At 44.1% G+C, this 21372-nt stretch overlaps 1 protein-coding gene across 1 annotated transcript; it reads right to left on the bottom strand.

Annotated features, from left to right (window-relative positions):
- Positions 1-5747: 5747 nt before the first annotated feature.
- Positions 5748-21321, bottom strand: f8 (coagulation factor VIII, procoagulant component). Its single transcript, XM_041944819.1, has 27 exons — positions 20936-21321; positions 20385-20482; positions 19966-20088; positions 18525-18737; positions 17657-17839; positions 17359-17462; positions 16733-16853; positions 16320-16611; positions 16071-16236; positions 15846-15933; positions 15126-15343; positions 14801-14945; positions 14450-14659; positions 12858-13699; positions 12584-12726; positions 12344-12509; positions 11875-12114; positions 11472-11700; positions 11185-11367; positions 10948-11064; positions 9667-9738; positions 9390-9475; positions 9132-9287; positions 8702-8846; positions 8405-8553; positions 7004-7186; positions 5748-6284 (listed from the first exon to the last, which is right to left on the bottom strand). The coding sequence occupies exons 1-27, from the start codon at positions 21319-21321 to the stop codon at positions 6129-6131; spliced, it is 5214 nt and encodes a 1737-aa protein (XP_041800753.1). The 3' UTR covers positions 5748-6128.
- Between the last annotated feature and the right edge of the window lie 51 nt (positions 21322-21372).

Here is a 21372-nt window from a genome sequence, read left to right as displayed (position 1 = left end):
GTTCAGCAGTGCTGGAATGTAACTACGTGCATTTACTCAAGTAGCATACTGTACTTAGGCAGGCCTACACATTTCAGGTACTTGTACTTTAGTGTTTTCTTTTCATGCTGCATTATACTTCTACTTCACTATATTTCAGAAATATTGCACTTAACTATAATTATTTGACGACTTTAGCTTGAACTATTTTAATTTTTGCATACAAAGCCTACTCAGAGCTTATAAAATATGTTTGTTCTAAACAGTATTATACCTGAAAAGATTAGTCCATTAATCAATTAGTCAGTTCACAGAATGTTAAATGCCAACTTCTTTAATGATGATGATGACTGCAATTAGTGGGACAATTTAGGCTTTGGGTGATCGTGGCGGCATTTCTCACAATTTTCAGGATTTTTACAGAAAAAAAAAATTGATTAATTGAAAAATAATCATCAGCAGTGAATCCATAGCTTTTACATTAATGCACAAGTCGGAATAATCTAATGATTTAGTATGAGTGACATTTTCAATGCAGGACTTTTACTTGAGCAATTATACATTGTGGTGTTGGTAAAGGAGGTCAGTACTCCCTCCATCTCTTTCACAATGTCACCTCAGATGTAACGTAAAGGTTTTTATTAAACCATGACACAGTTCCTCTGCTGCTCTGACATTTGTTTCAGCAGGGTTCATTTACATGAGCAAGTCTTATAACAAGTGGCTGTTGATTAAAATAAGGCAGCAGATCGCTGCAGCTCTATCACAAAGGCAACTTTGAGCTAAAGACTTCAAGCATTTTGATTTTGCTTTGGATATAACACCTATGTACTATTTATTGTAATTCTGAAATTCTCAACCTCATAAGATGCATATTTTTGGAGTCAAGACTCTTTGTGCTTCAGTTCTGTTTTATTCTCAAATAAATGGTTATTTTTGTAGGCTACTTCTTTTACAAAATAAAGTTATGCTCACAGAGTCAAGCACAGGAGCTTTATTAGAGAGTGAAACATCAGTGTAGATTAAAACACTGTGTCTTTAAGCTGAGTGAGCAGTGCTGAAGCACTCTGCAGCTGTCTTTGTCTTGCTGTCTATTCATTAGTGCGGGATAAAAGCAGTGAGCTGGATGGGAACATACTGTACAAATGCAGACTGCAGCCATCACAGTGTGTATTAGTGGAGGCACATGCTGGCCAATAGGTGTCTCCACACAGTGCAGACGCTGCTGCAGCTCATGTAATGCTGTAGATTGTCCAGTAGGGGTCCCCCCTGCCTCATTTCTGTGAGGGAAACATATTGATTCAATCAATTTAAAGGATCTGGATTTCTACTGGGTGCCCCAGAATCTGAGACCATGAAGACCAAGTGGAGTTCAAAGCCGATGATAAGGTATGTTTCCATTTAGGATGAACTCTGTGTTGATGTGTGTGGCCCTTAGAGATTTATGTACCTCTGCATGCAGAACCCTTCAGAATACAGCGATAAAATAAAAATGTTTATGATCTGTAATTATTTTGGTTGGTGTTAACAGTTACTTTGAAATCACAGTGGTGTATCTTTCACAGTAAGAGATATTATCTAATAGATTTCCTAATGTGTTGCTTTCCCTTTTCCCTTTCATGTCTGTCTGTCTCTCCCTGTTTGTCCATGTGGGTCTGTTCTGTGGGTAGCAGCTCTGCTCCGCCCACTCGTTCCACCTGCTCACCTTCTGGCCTCACCTGATTTCAGGCTTCAATCAAGACTCACCTGTGCACAACAGTATGCAAGCACCAGCCCTCTTACCACTATTCACTGAATTGTCTCCATGTCTGAGTGCTGGGTCCTAGTTCTTGCAAGACATGACAAAATCACCCTGCTAACCACCTTGATTCTGGATATATTTGTGTGTTTTAGTGTGTTTTAACTAAAGTTTTTATTAAGTTTTCCAATATTTAAACAACACAAGAGAACACGTCATAGTAAACCAATAAAAAACATGGAAACATGTGGAACATAAAAACAAATTTAAGTGGCACATTTTCATTAAGAAAAACATGTTATATGTATTTATTTATTTATATACTTTAAAAAAGAGACCAGACTTCAGAACACTTCCCTTTGTAGTTGTCAGTCTTGCGAAAAAAATATTTTAACCTCATTAACAGTGATGAAGAACAATCCTTGACAAGTCAATGAAGACTGCTAATGCAAGTCCAACTTTTTGTTTGGACGTACCTGATGGTGGGAGGGATCTGTGTCCTCATGTACACAACTGGGGAGATTCTGGCAGTGGTTTATGCAACCATCCCCCAGTACTGTTGACTACTTGTTTCCAGAACGGAGAGCCAAAAGAACAATCCCACAGTAAACAAGAAGACTTTTAGGCCGAAGGCATCAACGAAAGTCTGGTACATCTAAAACTGAATTTACAGGGTCCCTGAAAACACTCCAACTTGTGTTACACTCCATACTAGCACATTTGGAAACTTAGACAAAATGATACACCCCATAGAATGATGTGAAAGACTATGACTTGAGGAGGAGGAGGAGGAGGAGGAGAAGAACAACAACAATCTTTGTGATGGGTTTCTGGGTCTTTGCGGGCCAAGGCGAGGAAGTGATGTAAGAGATTGTGATAAAACTGTGGTCATTTTCTCTGTTGTGTCACTCTGTTTTCTTTCCTGCCACTTCATGGCACTTCCTCACTGACCTGCCAACGCAGAAACAGACTCCTTCACAAGGTTGGTGCACATTGGCAGGTTGCGACAAAGGGAAGTGTGGCAATCGTCCACATTTGAGACAGAATCTGAAAGACCGGGTCACAGATAGGTCATGTTTTCATCATGCTTTGAGCTACTTGGCTGGCAACCTGGTTTTCCACGTCATTCCAAAAGGGCTGTTCATGTCCGTGTGGACGGCTTGCAGAAAAACCGACATTCCTGGAATAAATTCAATGTGATGATGATGAAAACGTTTTTCTGAAATATGCGTGGAGCAAGAGAGAAGAGAAAAGAAGAAGAGTGCTGCTCTTTGCAGAAATATTGTGGTTGATCGCAAGTTTGAGTCAATTTCACACAAAATTTAGAGTATGTATTTGTAATCGCTGCCACTCAGTTTCCACAGAAAGCCTTGAGATTTAGTTCCTTCCTTCTGCGATTGCATTTTGACACTTTCGGTTCAGTGGATTCACAGATTTGAGACTTACTTGAGGAAAGTAAATACTGCAACGAGGAGTTTGAGAGAACTGAAAGTTGGACTGAACTGAAGTTGTTGTTTGACAGCCAACTCTCAAATCTTAGATGCTTGAGTCATGTGAACGTGAGGAGTCTGGTTCCTGCTACTGTTACTCTTCTAATCAATCGGATCCATCCCGAAACAGAACGATAATCTATTCTCTGGTTCCAGCCTCTCCATTGTGACACTTGTGCTGCTTTTCTTTGTTTTGTATGATTGTTAGAAGAGTACTTTTCAGGCTTGGGTCACTGGTTGCACAAAACAAGGAGGGTGTTTTCCCCTTTTTTCACACTAAATGACTGATAACTCTATAGTGAAAGTAGTTGACTCAAACAGGTTTTAATGTCTCTGCAGTTGAGTTTTCAAGACCAGATCGAAACCAGAGGCCTTGAAGTTAGGAAAGGTATCTAGCTGGGAAAAACATAATGTATATGTAAGTAATTGGCACAGAGCTCGACAGTTTGACATCTGTGGCAGAGCGACGGTCACTGAACAAGCTCCTGTCCATAATGGACAATCCTGATCACCCACTGCACAGCACCATCTCCAGGCAGAGGAGCAGCTTCAGTGACAGACTGCTGTCATTGTCCTGCTCTACTGACAGACTGAAAAGATACGGCTCTTCAACACCTCTTGGGGAGGGCGACAAAAACAATAACCAACACAACAACTCCGAACTCACTACACACCTACACCACACATGGACACACGCACTTTATCTCACACACATCCATATGCTGGACTCAAACCGACTATTGCACACTGCTACTCTGCACAACTGCACTACTGCGCACATATTTAACTGCTCGAATGTTTAGTTCAGATGTTTATCCTGTGGTTCAGATGTTTATCCTGTATAGCTTAGTTCTTTATTTTTATTTCACTATTTTTTCTTATATTGTTATTTTGTATTTTGTATTGGATTTTTGCCTCTCACTTGAAAGTTGTGCCTTATTTGAAGGTTGATCTGTACTTGAAAGTTGTTCATCACTTGTAAGTTGCACATTACTTGAAAGTAGTTCCTGTTCTTATTTTGCATGCCCTTGTGTGTCCACCTTTTTGAGCTGCTGGAACTGCAAATTTCTCCTTGGAGATGAATAAAGTATCCATCCATCCATCCATCCATCCATCCATCCATCCATCCATCCATCCATCCATCTATCCATCTATCTATCTATCTAATGTGACCACAATATAAACCCCTCAGTGAAGGCACCTGTTGGTTTGTGGGCTCACACTTTGAAGCCTCCCGTTTGGCATTACGGCCATCTTGGTTTTCAGGAGCCCGAAGTGACCGTATTTGGATGAGAGGGTGGAGCTGGGGAGGATACGCATCCCCGCTGTCCTGATTCAGTGTGACAGTGACCCAATAATGCGACATGGTAGCGCTTGTCAATTGTTTATTTTACTCTAAATGGGGCTGTAAATAACAAAATGCTGTATTGAAGAAGTCTTCAAACTAGTGATTGAGAGCGTAAACGATTGAGACCACAAGTGGGAAGTCGGGTCATTTTCCCATAAGCTTACACACAATCAGACTTCTCTTTGCAACCATTAGAGTAGCCCCCTGCTGGCCATTAGAATTAATGCCATTTTAAGGCCATTTGTGTGGTCTTGCCCTCTGAACTCTCAGGCTGTCTCCACTGTATATGACTGGCCTGTATTTGTTGTTGCTGCTTCTTTCACACGCTGCAAACGCGAAGGCAGCGGCTGATAATCACACCTGGGCAGGCGGCCACGGCCTCTGCTCACCTCTGCTTCGCTTGGTTCAGATCATGAGTATCAGCTATCATCCAGTCGGGCGCAGGTGCTCCGTCTGTTGATGAGATTAGGGCCGGCGTGTTACTGTTTTCAGAGAGATAAAGTGTGACAGCCAGGCATAATGTGCTACTGCCATGTCTCTGCCAACGCATGTCCTGTCTGGTACGACTTTGTCCTCCAAACATAACACACCCCTCGTGCCTGGAAACTTCCTGCGCTGATAATGAGGTGATAAAAGGTTGGTCGGACCCACAAATGTGCTGCTCGTGTTCTCGTGATTCACACCGTCAGGCCCAAAATATGCAAGCTCAGACACAAGCACGCACGCACCTTCTTGTTCTCGCTGTTTCCTCGTGGCGTTCTTGTTTTTCGCGATTGCGTATTTTAACTCGTAACGGAACAATGTTGGAGCACAGTCGCTCATTGTTTCTGCAGGGAGGGCCTGGTGGAGGTGGATAAGCCAAAATAACAGATCGGGAACGTTTTGGACAGAAGACAGATGGAAGGAAGAAGGAGCAGAGATAATGAGCTGGAAGGAGGGAAGAAAACAAAAGCAAAGAGAGAAAGCTCTGCAGCCTCTCCTGACATGGAGGTGAAGACCAGGACGGCGAGCATCGAGAAGCGTTCGTCGCTGCTCACCGTTGTTTGTTCATGTTCAAGTCCCCACCTGAACTTGGTTAAGAGTTTTGAAAGCACACAAGACTGTTTGATTTTTTTTTCCTCCAGCTGGAACAGGAATGTTTTTTTTGTGTTTGTGTCACACCTGAAATAAATGCGCTTGAAACCCTTCAAGATTTATTCTTTATATAAACTCTAATAAAGCAGAAAAATACTTTAATACAAACTTTTCCAACAATATACATCGACCATTCAAACTTTATACATCCATCTGAATCGGAAATATTTACACAAGCTGACATTTAAAAGGTTTGTTCTGTGGAAAGCTAATGCTGTGTCACTGGCCCTGTTTAAATGGACGTCTTATGACATATTATTGACATTAAACATGATTCTACAGTAGAAACAGCTTCTCTTGCACAAACAGTGACATGTAATATATAATTTAATAAGTGCTCGGCGTAACAATATAACATTTTTCATCTCCAAAATGAAACCGCGATACACGATGCTGCCAAGATGTCGCTGCACGGCGTCGGTGGGTTCGGCCAGCGGTGTCAGAGCCCCTGCTGCGTGTCACAGCCCAGGACCTCCAGACGCAGGGCGATGTCGTTGATCCAGCCCAGCGGGTGGATACGGAGGTAGCGGCCAAACAGAGGGGGATCAAAAACGGCGAGAGCCTCCTCGTCCGGATCATCGTTTCCTGCGAAGACCTGAGGAAGGAGTGCAGGGGACGAGTGAATGTAATGGACTGAAGGCCACCGTTTACAGATTTGACACACATCCTCACACACAGAGCTACGTGTGCGAGATCAACAGTTGAGGTTTCAGGGGTTTTCTTTATGATTCATACAAGCATTCAGTCCACTGTGTGTCACTAAACCATGAAAACACACTTTCACGGGATTCTTCTGGTGGGTCGTCAGCTCCGGTTACAGAGTGACTCATCCACCTGTGTGACTGTAAGGGAAACTGTGAGATAGATCAGGACTCCTGCATTAATGATTAAATGAAGAAATAAGTGAAATGAGTGAAGAACATGTTAGTCATTGCACTTTTATAAACTCCTTTTATGAAGCTGTAGTGAGGTGGGAACCTGGATCATATTAGCAGCAACTCTGAAACCCCCACTGTGTACGACCAACTCGTCCGATGGTGTTTTCTCACATCCCTCAGTGCCTCATAGAGACGCACAAGGTACCCTCGAGCGTTTGGTTATGTTTAGGCACCAAAACTACTTGGTTAGGGGTGCAGGGTCAAAGGTTAGGGTCAGGGGCTAGGGGTCAGGGTTATGGGTATGGGTTTGCGGTGGAGATGAAAGCCTGGAGCGTCTCATACAGACACTAAAGGGCACCTTCACCGATGGGCCTGACTAAACGTTGGTATGTGACGACTTGGGACTGTGAACCGTCCGGCACTGCAGTAAATGTACCTTTTCTCTTTGGGAGTTCTCCTCTAACACACTGCTCCAGGACTGTCCATCATGGCTGACGGTGACTGAGAACTCTGTCACCATCATCTGGGTCAACAGCGATCGTGCTCCTTGGGTCACGATGCCTGTGATGCGCTTTACTTTGCCCAAGTCAACCTGCAGCCACTCGTGGGGGTTGTTGTTCTGGGGTGGAGAGGTACAGAGGAAGCGTTTTTAGCTCTCAGAAAGGAAAATATTCATATAAAAGAACAAAGACACAAAAAAACAGACTTGCAAACAGTTAAACCAGAGTCCTTGGAGTGTGAGTCTGCAGCAAAACTAATCTAAATAAATCATTTTGCACCTGAATCAGAAGTGCTGAAGTGTCTCCTAGTTTAGGTCTCTCTGCAACAGACTTACAGAACAATGTGTATATTTTAATTTCTGTTTCTGTTCACTGATTTGTTATTCACTATAGAAAGAAACCACAGCAGCATACTTACTAAAACTAAAAGACACAAGCAGAGGAATGTGTGATTATGAAATAATATGACCAGAGTAATGTATTAAAATAAATGACGGGAAGTTTTATAAAACTGAAATAGAGAGCAGCTTCTGAATGAACTGCAAGTAGTCAGAGCAAAGGAAAATAAAACAAAGCAGATGTAGGGACGACCAAAGTGAAAAACAAACCACGTCCTCTCCCACACTGGACGACTGGGAAACTTAGAAACTAGCAAAATGTTTCTGGCAGCGCATCTTTTTTTCCACTGACAAGATGTGGCTGAACACAGCAAAACCAGATGAGTTGTTAATGAGGGGATTTTTTTATATGTTCATGAAAACCTTGAGGTTTTAACTGATTAGCAAAGGGTTGCTCCGCTACAGGAAGCCCCAACAAACAAAGAGAACTTAAAGAAAATCAAGGTCACCCCATTTTATTCTGTTTCCTGAAGTGCAAGAAGTACGTTTTCCTGTTTAGGACAATGAGAAACTTGCTGCAGCTACTGTGACAGGATGCGAGCTTCTAAACCTTTACGGACATGCAGAAACAGAGAAATCGCTGTCCATCTGTTTGGATCATCGCAGCCCTTTTAGAACGCTGTTCCAGGTAATAGCTGGCCCTCAGTGGCTGACCTCTGTCCACGGATCACAAGTGCCACTCTTCGGCGTGTGACCTGTAATAACAGCTTGACAGTCTGACAGAGGGACGAATCACACCTCTGCAGTCCAGTGTTGCAAAGTGTGAAAATGATAAGCTGAGGAGGAGGAGGAGGATAGGAGGGACGACAGAACAAAATTTTATTGGATAGGACGGAATAAAGGCATACAGGATAGAGAAGGAGAGACTTTTGCTGCCCAAGTGAAAACACCTTGACCTGCTTTAGAGAACACAGGTCGTATCTGTGTATCGGTGTTCACCTTTGGCCTCCAGGCGTTGGCGCTGCCCTTCTGATGGAGGCGGGCGAGGCTGGGGGTCCAGCTACGCAGCAGGGAGGAATAGGATGAGGATGCACTAAAGCTGCTGTCAGGAATCTGCCCCTTCTGGAGCCCAAGAGGGAGAGAGCAGCCTGGTCACACACACACACACACACACACACACACACACACACACACACACACACACACACACACACACACACACAAACACCAGGGTCATTCTCAGCACTTTCACACAGTAAAATGAACATCGACTCTGCTGCTGTGGGTTAAACTCACTGTTGAGATCGCAGCCCAGCAGCTCCAGGCGGAGAGCAGGCCTCTGCTTAAAGTCCATTGGGTGAATCCTGACGTAGCGAGCCACAAACGGTGGAGCGAAGCGGTTGTGTTTCACCTTGGAGCTGTCCATGTTGCCATAAAATATCTACAACGGAGCCACACAAACGGTTCAAGCAATCTTCTCATACCAAAGCACGTGCTTTTAAGGCTGATGTCCAGCATCGCAGCTGAATTATCATGCACCAACAATTCTTTGACACAAAATATAAAGGAGGCAAAAACGTCATTTGCTAGTCACCACAATAAGAGCCTTAAGTATCTGCCAAGGCTCTCCAAGGTGATTTTCAGCCAAACAGTTTTGGCACGTATACATATAGTTCAAGATTCAAGATTCAAGATCATGTGTATGTGTGCACTACAGTAGATATACTTTGGACTGGCTGGAGCTGTTTCCTCTGTACGTGGCCCAGGTCTCCTGGTCCAGGCTGTAGGAGATGGTGAAGAATCTGATGTAGTTGTCCCTCAGCATTGCTCTGACTCCCTGTGTCTGCACGCCATGCAGCAGGGTGGGCCTCTGAAGGTCAACCTGAGACAACACGTGAACACTTATTACAAAGAATACTTCATCCAGATCTTGCATTAGGCACACAGGGCACGCTGCTGACAGGAGAAAGGCTGCATGTCTCACCTGTATCCATGACATCTTGTTTCTGCCCATCCAGGCATTGATATAACCGGACTGATCCAGCCTCGCCAGCTGCGGCTGCCAGTTGTCTGGACACACAAGTGGAAACATGGTTAGAATCCAACTCGCTGGGGGTCATTTCCAGGTCTCAGATTAGATAAAGACTGGAATGCTTTTATTTTTCAGTATATGTGGTAAACACTTCCTCTTTCTTTAGCAAATATCAAGAAGACGAAGGGTTAGTTCGCCTTGCTAAGTAAAAGTAAAGACGCTTCCTTACCTATGTGATCTAATGCTGTGATCTGGGAATCTTCAATCCTTCCTGATTTCATCCCCAGTGGCGAGATACATCCTGCATGTCCATACGAGGAAATTCAGTAACGCATGTTAAATTTCCAGATGTACATAATCATCAGTTCAAAAATTCCCCAAATCAGTTTACGTGCACTTATACATCTGGACAGCACAAAACTATACGTCGTCTGTTTTGACATTCCTGGAAATGACGACACGTGTGACTCTACGGGTTTACCTCAGATATTTGGCTCAGCGTCACAGGAAGTCCTCATCAATTTTAAAAGCCCCACATATTACAAAATTACAAAATACTTTACAGTGGAGGAAATGTGGGAAAAGCCTCTGACATTCTTCACACAATGTGATGAAATGAAACTGATGATGAAACTTCAAAATCCAAGGACAAGAATGTTTAATACAGCCGTGAGTAATAAAGCTCCTTGCGTTGCAAAATCACTTTCATTTCTCGAATCCAGTCCACGCTCACAGATATCTTCTTAATACACTTGTGTATTGTGTTAAGCTTCTGCCTCCTCCCCCCGTCCCGTTTCCCTGTGTTTTTCATATGTCCCTTCATGTCTTGTGAGTCCTCTCCTTGTGTTTATCCATGTTTCTGTGTGTGTGTGTGTGTGTGTGTGCGTGTGTGTGTATGTGTGTGTGTGTGTGTGTGTGTGTGCGTGTGTGTGTGTGTGTGTGTGTGTGTGTGTGTGTGTGTCTGGACTGGGCGGTTCCTCCTCAATCACTCCTCACCTACACCTGCTACATCAGCCACCACAGCTGCAGCCAATCCACGAATCAACAGCTGGATCCCCTCACCACTCTTCCCCAGATTGTTGAACTTTCTAGCCTGGTAACACCTCTTAGCCAGTTTGCTCTTTTAGTGGCTTGTTGTTTGCTTTAGTTTTTGTTTTGCCTTTTTTGTGAGTGACTAAAGTCTGCACTTCTTGTCTCAGGATCATCCCCCTCATGTATCTACCTGCCAAGTCTGCCCAGCTCCAGCCCACCACCTGAATTCCTGCTTAGCATGTTAGCATGCTATGCTAGTGTGCTCAGAATAGATGTGAGACCGAGAGCCATTCAGTTTTAGATATATCCTTTCATTTCTGGCAGTGTTGGAAAAGTGGAGCCACTGGCATGGCTAAAACATTAGCAGTAATAAAATCCACTATTACTGCTCTGATTATATATTATATATAATATTACTCTATAAATATTAGTAATATATTCATATTTTTCACAGGTATGTGGCACAGCGTGTACCTACGTGGATTGTAGACCAGTAGTTTAGCCCTCATGCCGGCCAGCTGGTAGTCTCCTATAGTGCACTCCACCAGCCATGTGCCGACTGTGGGGGGTCTCATCTCCACCGTGCCAAACACTCCTGGGTGACAGAGAACAAATGCAATGCATGGAACAATAGTCAAGAATTATGTTCTCAGTACAAGTAAGATAATAAAAAAAATAGATAAGAAACAGTGCGTATACATGAGTGTGTGTTTACCAGGGAAGAGGTTGTAGACCCCCATGCGGTGTTCCTCTTTGGTGTGAACAGTGAAAGGCAAACCATGGAAGTGCACAGCGTGGTACTCTCCGTCACTTCCTACATTCAGCAGGTGCCACCTGACTCGCTGGTGCTGGCCCACCAGCAAACCAGGAAGTGTCTCCGCCACATAACCATTTATCGCTGAGGAGGAACGTGGGCATTATTTCAGAGAAGTCACAAAAAACGTTCAGACCACAGAATGCTGATTACAAGATGACACCAACAATCAAGCTTATCTTCTCCACCTGCAAACTTGTTGCTGATGTGGTACCAGGGGTCCTCAGTGTTGGCCTGACAGGGTGGAGCACAGTGCCGCTGCAGGTTCTCCTCCAGGTACCAGCTTTTAGTTTCATCAAAGGTGTGGAAGAGGAGGGAGAAGTCCTGGACGTCCGGCTGCGTGTACTGACGAGTCCGCAGGGTGCCGGGCTTACAGATCACCAGCGGACCAATCAGACCTGAATGAAGGTCCCTCTCCTGGAACATAAAAGGACGTTAAAGGGCTAAATAATTTTCGTATACATGTGCAGGACACAACAGAAAGATAACACAGGTTTTTTCACTGTAAACACACAAACACATCACAGTGCACCGAGCATGCTGTATGTCCACAGGAGATAAAGCTGGCTGTAGGAGACGGCGCAGACAGACCTTGTCCACAGTGGAGTAGTAAGCCCCTGTCTTGCAGTCAAATTCAGTGTCTGTTGGTCCTTGTTTCCTGGTGATTCTCCAGTTATATGTCCGTGCCTCACCGGGAGGCACAGGCTTTCCTGGGACCCCGGGGGGAGCGGAGGAGGCGTGGGTCTGGGCAAAGCCAGCTCCCTGGCTGAGGTCATAGACTCCCTGAAGGTGAAAGGAGTACGGCCTGGATGCCTTGTTCTTAAAGATCACCTTCAATAACACAGAGAGGGAAGAGATGGGTCACCGAACACCAACAAGAAACCAGAGACAACTTTGAACAGAGAGCTACAGCATCTGCTTATGTTTCATCACCCAGTTGTTTCATGATACGTCGCTTGTGCTCACATTTGTTTCCATGTTTCATGAAATGGTAAAGTTTAGCTGCTGAGACAACAGAAAAACATAATTTATTCCTTTATTTAGTTACAGGCTCACTCACAGTAAGGACATCATTAATCTCTGTTCTGATGAAAGGTCCCATGATTCCCAGGTGCTCCTGGAGCTCTCCTCTGCCTACAGGATCTAGAAAGTCTTTATCCCTGTAGGCTCGAAACACCACCTTCTTGTACTCTTGCAGGAACTTCCTCATGCCGCGACGCATCTCTCTAAACAGAGGAGTCGAGTCATTAGATTGGGTTTAAAACGCATTTTTAAAAAGGAGATGGGCTGTTATTCCTACCTGGGTTTGATCAGCTGGTGTGGTTTTCTGATGCCATAGTCCCAGGTGATCTCCTCTGCAGCAATGTAGTAGTGGCGATATCTGACCTCTCCAGAGCGCAGGTCCATGTAATCTGTGCCAAATATATCTGATGTGCTGTTCCCCTATGAGAAAATTAATGTTCACTCTGGGTGAGGGGGGAAAGGTTTGATTTGTGGCACACACTGTCCAACATGTGGAATTATATGCACTCAATAAATGTAGATAAGACACACACAAACAGAGAAGATAGTACCTCTTGGCTGTAGTCATCATAGTCAAAGGACAGGTCAATCCCTGCCGTGTGGTTGTTTTCAGCAGTGTAGTTGTATTCCAGATGCATCAGATCTGCTTTAAGTTGCTCAGGTTCAGCCTGAATGTAGTTTCGATCCATCTCCTCTGAACTGGTCAGATCTACAGCTGAGACCTTCTTGTTCAGAAGTGGATTGGTGTTCATTAAGATCTCGTTGCTCTCTTCAAGCTCTCCTTCTGTCCCATTATTCACACTTGGCATTTCACTCCTTTCCTCAGCTTTTACCTCGGCAGCAGCGTCAGTCCGATTTTCCACCACCTGATCTCCAGTCTCTAACCCAGTTCCTTCATCTTCTGAGGCTCCAGAGCTGATATCGTCATCTGTCCCATTGCCCTCCGCTTGTCTTCTCTGTCTGATAACTCCCTCTCCTCCAGGTTCAGACCTGTTCTGAGAAACCCTCCACTCTCCATCTATCTCTATTTCCTCCAAGATATCCTCTGGGATTTCTTCTCCTTTCAGAGATGTTACCGTCACTTTCTTTAGCTGACATCCTGACCGTCCTGCAGCCTCACTTTTATCATCAGTGACATTTTGGCCAGATGTGTTTACTACCTGAGTGTTGTTAGTGAGGGGTTTCTTGCACACTCGAACCAACATTGTGCGATTTTGAACTCTTATGCCCCTCGGCTGCAAATCTATCTGGTCGATGTAGTCAGAGATATCATCTTCATCCCAATCGCGGTCGACCAGCGGGAGCTCTCCGTTGTCGCAAGGGCGAACGGTGTAATAGATGCTCATCCCCCGGCTCTTCAGGCTGCCGTCAAAGGCGCTGATCTCCCACTCACCTGAGAGACGACGTAGAATTAAAATCACTCAACACACACTAGAGGGGCATGAGGCATCAAACACCTGCAGTGAAGCCCACACATCAGCTGTTTCTTACAGACATATGACAAAATATGCAGCATCCTGATGTGTGGATGTGTGTCATTAAATAAGGACACATGTCTCAGCTACTGCACCCTGACTACTTCCTCTTAGACTGTTACAAATTTAAAGTAAATTCCAAGAACATATGTGCACAGTTTTCATGTGCTTAAAACAGAAATCATTAGAATTCTGCTTTTTGTTTTTGTCGTTCAAAGTTAAGACAAATGGAAGTTTGGAAGCCACCTTATTTTTGTAATACCACCACTGGAGGGCGCCAAAGCAATACATTTTCTTACAGAGCCTTTAATTAGTGGCATAATTTTCCTGGATTGATTAAGATGAAGTGTTCACAGCACTTTTTGAGGTCATTTGTTTCATTCAATTATTTGCTCAACGTTTCTGTTCACTGTAACAGCACTGAAGTGGGACGTAATGCTAAAAAATCTGTTTGGATATTGCTGCCTGGTTTCAGAATGCTTTTAAAAGCGACCATAAGATAGCATCTGTAGAGTAGCCATGCAAACATATCTTTAGTAGATTAGAGTCATCCTGGCTGACCTTCCAAGGTACAACTAGCCAAAACAACCAGCTTAAGGTTACTTGGGTAACTTAGCAACTTAACTTGGTCTGAAAGAAAGTTTTAAAGACTCAAACGTCAGTCTCACCCATCAGCTCTGGTTCCATGGGAACGGTCACACCAGTCATGGGGAACAGGGTGAGGACGGACTGGTGGAGGCCTTGGTACTGAAACAGGTTTCCCGTGAAGTAAACAGACAAGAAGTCACTCTGGGTGCCCACATTGGCCACATGCCAGAAGGTGACGTCCGTTTTACATATCACAAACTGACGCCCACTGAACATGATGCCGTTTACACCTGCAGGTGGGGGGAGAGATAGAGACCAAAAACAGAGCTAAAAGACAGTGAATACTGGCCTATTATTTTGTTATTATTTGACTTGTGGTCAGAAACAAACGAATGCCAACGCTGCTCAGTAGCTACTAGTAAGGAACTTACTGTAAATGACATTGGAGTTGTAGAATTCCGGGTCTGTGGCGTTAGAGGAGCTTTGGCTGGACTTTTGCATGTTTTCGTTGACGTACCAACTTCTGTTCTCATCAAACACAGCAAATATCACGCTCCACTCTTTATCTGGGCCAAACTGCACGCAACAATAGATTCGTTATTACATTCAATATTATATCACATGAATGCAGATGAGAGGCAACATTGTAGCTTGGACCTCGAAAGGATTTTTTCAAATGATTCCTGTTGGGCGATTAGTCTGCCGAAGCTGCCTGCAGCTCCATCATATCCATTATCAAATACAGCTCCTTCTCACCAGGCGTCCTCTGGTGTCGATGGCATCATTCTTGCAGATCAGCAGGGTGCCCACCAACCCGGAAGCCAAGTCCCTCTCTGGGGAGACGGTGCTCTGGTAGAGCTGGGTCAGGCACTGGGGATCTCCGTCCAAGGGTCCATCATCTGGGGTTAGCCTCCAAATGTAGCTAAACGTCCCATTTGGGGGCACTCCCATGGAGCGCAAGTCCTTCTCTGCAGCTGTGTAATTAGATGAGATTAGATGTTTCTAAGATCTTTTCTCTTCTTGTGAAACATTTTGATGTTGTAGCTTGCTCTCAGGGGTATAAATCCAATCAAATGTTTAAGATAAAACATGTTGTCTCTAACATTCAGTTGACAGCGTCCCCAGAGGGGGGTGAGACCACACTAACCACCACATCATATAAAACCACATTCAGCTGCTGATGATATCATGAGCGGGAGATGTGTGTCGGGGCATCAGCAGACATAAACTTTCTGGTTGAGGTCTTATTTATTAATTTATCCCTCATCCTCTGCTGATCCCACATGGGGAGGTATGTTTGTTTTATTCCTCTACACCTCCTGTACTGTTGTTGTAGTTCTCCAGAGACTCTGCTGGGTAAGCTAGCGGTGCAACCAAATGATCAATTTAAAAATTCCCCGGAGAAGCCCTCCCTTACTGGGGCTTTTAGAGAAAGGCAATGAAATTCGAAAGACATGAGAAGATGCTTAGGCTTACCGTTTGTGGATCTCTGCAGCGGGTAGATCTTGGTAAGGCCATTGGGGTAGATATTGAAAGGGCGACTGGCCAGGTTTCTCAGAGTGATCTGATGACACAGTTCAAACCAATGGGAGATCAGCGAGCAGCCATACAAAGAGCTGTTTACTTCTGCTTTTCTTGTTTTAGCTCAAATCTGATCACACACAAAAAGCCAATTTAGGTACATTCTGTCCTCTAACTCACCTGGATTTGATCACTGACTTTTCCTTTCAGAAGTGGACCCAGCAGTGTCTTTGCAGGGTTCTTCCTCTGAGTGAAAGAGCCGTCTGTGTACTCCACATACACCACCTTTTTATACCTGTAGCCCAGGTGATGGGGAGCTGCAGGCAAATATCCAGACTGGAGCTTGCTGATACGTCAAATAAAAACGAAACAATCAGTTTGAATCAGTACAGTGACTTTCTGTTATTCCTCTTCCTCCACGCTTCCTACCTGTCTGTGGATTGGAGGTGAGGAGCGTAGTCCCATGTGACTTCTTCAACAGCGATGTAATGCTCCCAGGTTTTAACCTGCTCGCCCCTGCTGGCTCTGACTTGCACTTGTGGTTTCCTGGGCTGGAAGCTTATGGTGTTGAACAAATCGTCATCGTCATTGTCTTCGTCTTCGTCAATGTCCTCATCGCTGTAGTACCTGTCATCCTTGTGTTTGACATTACGCAGGTCGGGTCCCGGCAGAGGGACCGGTTCAAGGCATTTCTCCACCGTGAACAAGGCGTTCATACCATCTGGGTGGAGAGGAAGTGAACAAAACAATCACAGTTACCAATTAAATAGAGGAGATGAAAAAAGTGAATTTAATCGGGGAAGCAGATTGTGGTAGGAGGACACTCATTGGGCCTTTCTTACCGTGGCGGTGGGCATGTATCTTACAGCTGATGAGGAAGCGGCCTATAGTAGCAGGTTTCATTTCTGCAGCGATGAATGTCATAGGGGTCACCTCCATATTGACTTTACGGTGGGTTAACACCTGAAGAAAAAGCCATTTGTCACTGTTTGTAAATGGTTTACATTCAAGTGTTAATCAGTGACCATAGAGAGCTGCTGGAAGGTGTATATTGGAACTTTGGACAGATAGACACTGGCTGTTTCCCCCTACTTCTAGTCTTTATGCTAAGCTAGGTTAATCATCTGCTGGCTCCAGCTCCACACTTGACTGATTGATACAGACTGGTATCAATCTTCTCATCCAGCTCATAGAAAAGGAAGCATATTTCCAAAAATGTGAGGCTATTCCTTTAAACAAGCTGCAGATTTAAAAAAAATGCAGCGCTTCCAGCAAATAAAAAATCATCTTTAAGTAGCATTTATTCATTTTATATTTGTCAAGACAAGTGAGGCAATAAACCTGGAGTCCATTTATTTCATTTTCAAATTGCATTAATTAGTCAGTAAAATAATAAATTTAGGAGTTTAATCTCCTTTAACCTTTAAATCTGTTCTTTAAATTAAAAAAAAAAGAAAACTTGAATTACCTCAAGAGAGTGATCCTGAAAGTTAATGGAGTGGATTTCTGGAGCTGTGCCCACCCCGATCAGATGCCAAAACACATGATTACGGCCTTGACACATTTTCAAACCTGCACACACACACACACACACACACACACACACACACACACATGCAGAGAAAATGAGGACAAATTCCTGTGTGGACCACATACAGCGCAGCCACTGATACACTGAGCACAGAGTCAGCAACACTTAACATTTCAGCACGGCTTCATGGAACAGACCGACAGTCTGGGATTGTCTGCCCTGTCCGCTTCATTACCGGGTAACGTGGAGTTGACGTATCCATTGATGGTGTGGTATTCCTTCCTGCCGTTGCTCCTCCTGAACTTCTCTCTGCTCTTCCTCTCTCCGACCTCTCCGTACCAGCTCTTGGTCTCGTCAAACACAGCAAACAGCAGGACAAACGCTTGGTTCCTCCTCTGGCCGTCATCTGTGAAGGCACCTGGGAAACCACACACACACACACACACATACACAATACATATGATGCAAGATGTGAGAATATGCTTGCAATGCTATTGTGCAGTCTAATATTACAGGAGTTTGGTACAGATGTTTCTGTCTACTTCATGATGAATTTTAAGGTGATGTGGAGCTGCAGGCAAATATCCAGACTGGAGCATTTCACTTTGGTAATTTGGTTTCTCATCTCACACCATCACATGGTCCAAATTGTCCAATATTTAATGACCAAATACTTGCAAAAAGCTGTTCGTTGTGTTTATTGCTAACTGAAAGGTGTTAGCGTTGTCATCGTCTGCATGTTAACTTAAAGCATCTCAGTACAGTCTCAAACAGCTGCTAGCATGTCTGCAACTATTAGATACGCATTTCAAAACATTTGTTGAAGCTGTTTTAAAGGCAGTAATTATCTCATTAGGTTGAGTTAAACCTCAAGGCGCAGAGCTAAAGAGAATTTTGCATCAGATGAGGTAAATTTAGCTGATCGTTAAGCTTAAATTCATTAATTTCTATGGCAGTCATGATGTTGGACAGCATGACCTTATATCCTCGCTATAGCAATAAGGCAGTTTGGCTAGTTTGAGGCTGGAGGAACTGAGAGCTTCAAAGGACCATAAATGATCCAAAGACAAGATATTGGCTTGACAATGCCTGACCACACTGACTTGATTTGCAGATGAGCAGAGCACCGACGAGTCCTGAGTTCACATCTCGGACCGTGTCCACCTGGGATGAGTAGGAGTAGGTGAGGCACTCTGGGTCGCTGGTGGTGGGTCCGTCTTTGGGGCTGATGTCCCACACATACTCATAGTATCCTCCAGGAAAGACGGCATCATCCTCCTTCTCCTGGCCCGCTGTGGAGTCATCATACCCGGCTCCTGGAAAGAAGAGGCACAGCATCATCCCTCTGTTTTCATTCAGCAGTAGAAGCGAGCGGAAGTGAGTCAAAGCAGGAAAACTGATGTCATAAGAACGCGTGTAAGATGGTCTAATCTTAGGCAAATGAAGAATTTTTACAATTTAGAAGATGTGTTGTACTGAATGACATAAAATCCCATCGAAGTCCTGCAGCGACATTGCAGGAAACACAATGAACAAATTAAGTGACGTAACATTGGAAAATTATGCTTTTTCTCTATTAAAACCATCTTTCCATGAATAACGGTGAAAATAAGACCACAACGGTGTGAGGACATGTCCAGAGGAAGCTCTTAGCGATGTGCAATAATGACTTATATCAGACATGTGTGCACACACACATAAACCCGCAGGCAGCACTATTATTACTCCACGTTTATGTTCATTAGATCTGCTTCATGACGGCTCATTCCTGGACGTGACAGCCTCAGCTTTTCAGATTATGATGAACTCCTTTAAAAGGAATCCACCCTGTGGCAGGAAGACATGAGCCGTTTACAGGAACTGACTGCTTTGGATCTACAGCAGCATTAGGACATATGCCAGTGCCTTCTGCGAAAGGGTATTAACCTCCAAAAGCTTCTCAGATCGGGGATATTCAATTAATTCCTTTGCAGTTGCGTATTCTAATTCGAAGGGAAGCTAAATTAGATATTTCATCAACACTGGGTTTCTGCATCGTGCTGAGAATTAATGCTGTAAGACTGACCGTTTGGCTCTAACATGCTGCACAAAATCTGCACATGCAAGATAGTGATAACCGTTAGTCGCTGCTTCCAAAGAATAAGGCGGCAACTTCTTTTCTTGATGATTCCGATATGATTTATAATCTTTAAAAAACTCTTTCAGAAAGCATGACTGATTATTACTTCAGTGTCATGATTCCGATTGGTGGTATTCTGACATTTACGTGCTTGCCTTTTCCACCAATGGCTTCTCTGCTCTCTCTCAGACTAAAGCAAAAAAAAAAAAAAGGTTGTGAGTAAGAAGATCAGATTTGATCCTTAATAAAGTTACAGCAGGATCTTCTGTTTGTGCCACTGACTCATCTAAGTTGTATCATGGACTTGAAAGTGATTCTGAGTCAAAATGCTGAGTCAAAAAATGAACAAGAAGAACAGGACGCTGCTGCTGTGTTAGTCAGTGTGTGATGGGGTGCATGAGAGACAGTAACACACAGTTCTGTACCTTCAGACTGTTTCCAGTAGGTGATCCCCACAGGGCTGATGCTGTAGGGCTGGGAGGCCAGGTTTTTGAAGTGGACCACCACCCTGTCGCCAGCCTTGGCCACGATCACTGGACCCTGAATACCTGCAAACAGAGGACACAATGTTCAGAAAGAAGCCGCACATACGACCCCCTCATTTAAAACAAATCAGCACAACAGAACTGACAACTATCAGGTTTTGTTGCTTGTGTTGAAAAGTTAGGAAAACACAAATCACTGTCTTAACTGAGAAACTACTGAAAATGTGACCTTTGGCTTTATGTTGCAGGTTCCAATCATTATTTTGCTTCTGATTTGAACAGTTATTCACCATTGATAGACACAAAAATCATGAAATATTTGATAGAGAGGGCTGAGAATATTAAAAGAGGAGACCTACCTGCCCATGCGGGCCTTGGCTTGGGGACAGTGTATGTGGAGTCGGTGTACTCCCTGTAAACTGCCTTGATGTATTTTTGAGGAATATCTTTGTATCTCCTAAAACGACAAAATGCAGGCCGTCAATGAAACCGACCCAATCAAATCATAGGAAAACTGCCAAGGAAACACTTAAAATCACCCCTTAATCAATCCCACCTATTGTAAGCTCGTGTTTTGGGTGGAATTTATTAGAAATAACAGCAAATACATTTAATTACTCTGATTTTGGACATTGGACAAAGTTACTGAATAGATTCACAGAAAGATATTTTAGCAGGTCACTGACAACAACACTACAACATGTTTCTTACCTTAACTTAATTTCAGATTTTGTTTGGACATATGTCATTATTTTAACCACTTTCTAATACCCAACAAACAGACAAACAAAAAGCACGAACTGTGCTCATTTCCCTGATTTTTCCAAGTGAACCGTCCACTGGAAACTGGCAGTAAGGTCAAACAGTCATATCAGAGTGGGTTGCTCGGATTAAGCAAATACATACTCACCTTTGGTCGGACGCTGGGTCAACATCGTCCAGGTAGACGTAGTCCCAGCCTATTTCCACAGCCGCTATATAATACTCTTGTACAGCAGCGGCAGGCTGCTGCGCTCCCCCGCCGGAGGAGCAGAGCAGCAGCAGCGGCGGCAGCAGCAGCAGAAGTGTCGCTGTCATCGCGGAGCGCGCGCCTGTGTCCCGGGTCCAGCGGTCCCGGCTCTGCCGCTCCTGCGGAGGGCTGAGACATTTAAAGGGCCGGGGGGTGGAGGGGGCACAGGAACAGGGAAGTTGCACGTGGCGGTTAGAGTTTATGTGGGGGTGTGACTGCGCGCGCTCCGCTATGATAAACTCCGATGAGGCTTTAATTGGGGCAGAAATGACACTGTGCTGCCTCATAATATACTCATAAAATACATGAAACACACAAGGCAAACATGCCTGTGGTGA

Source organism: Chelmon rostratus, chromosome 9 (assembly GCF_017976325.1).
Source record: "Chelmon rostratus isolate fCheRos1 chromosome 9, fCheRos1.pri, whole genome shotgun sequence".
NCBI lineage: Eukaryota > Metazoa > Chordata > Actinopteri > Chaetodontiformes > Chaetodontidae > Chelmon > Chelmon rostratus.
The sequence above is the reverse complement of the archived record's forward strand: the minus strand, read 5'-3'. Positions and strand labels throughout refer to the sequence as shown.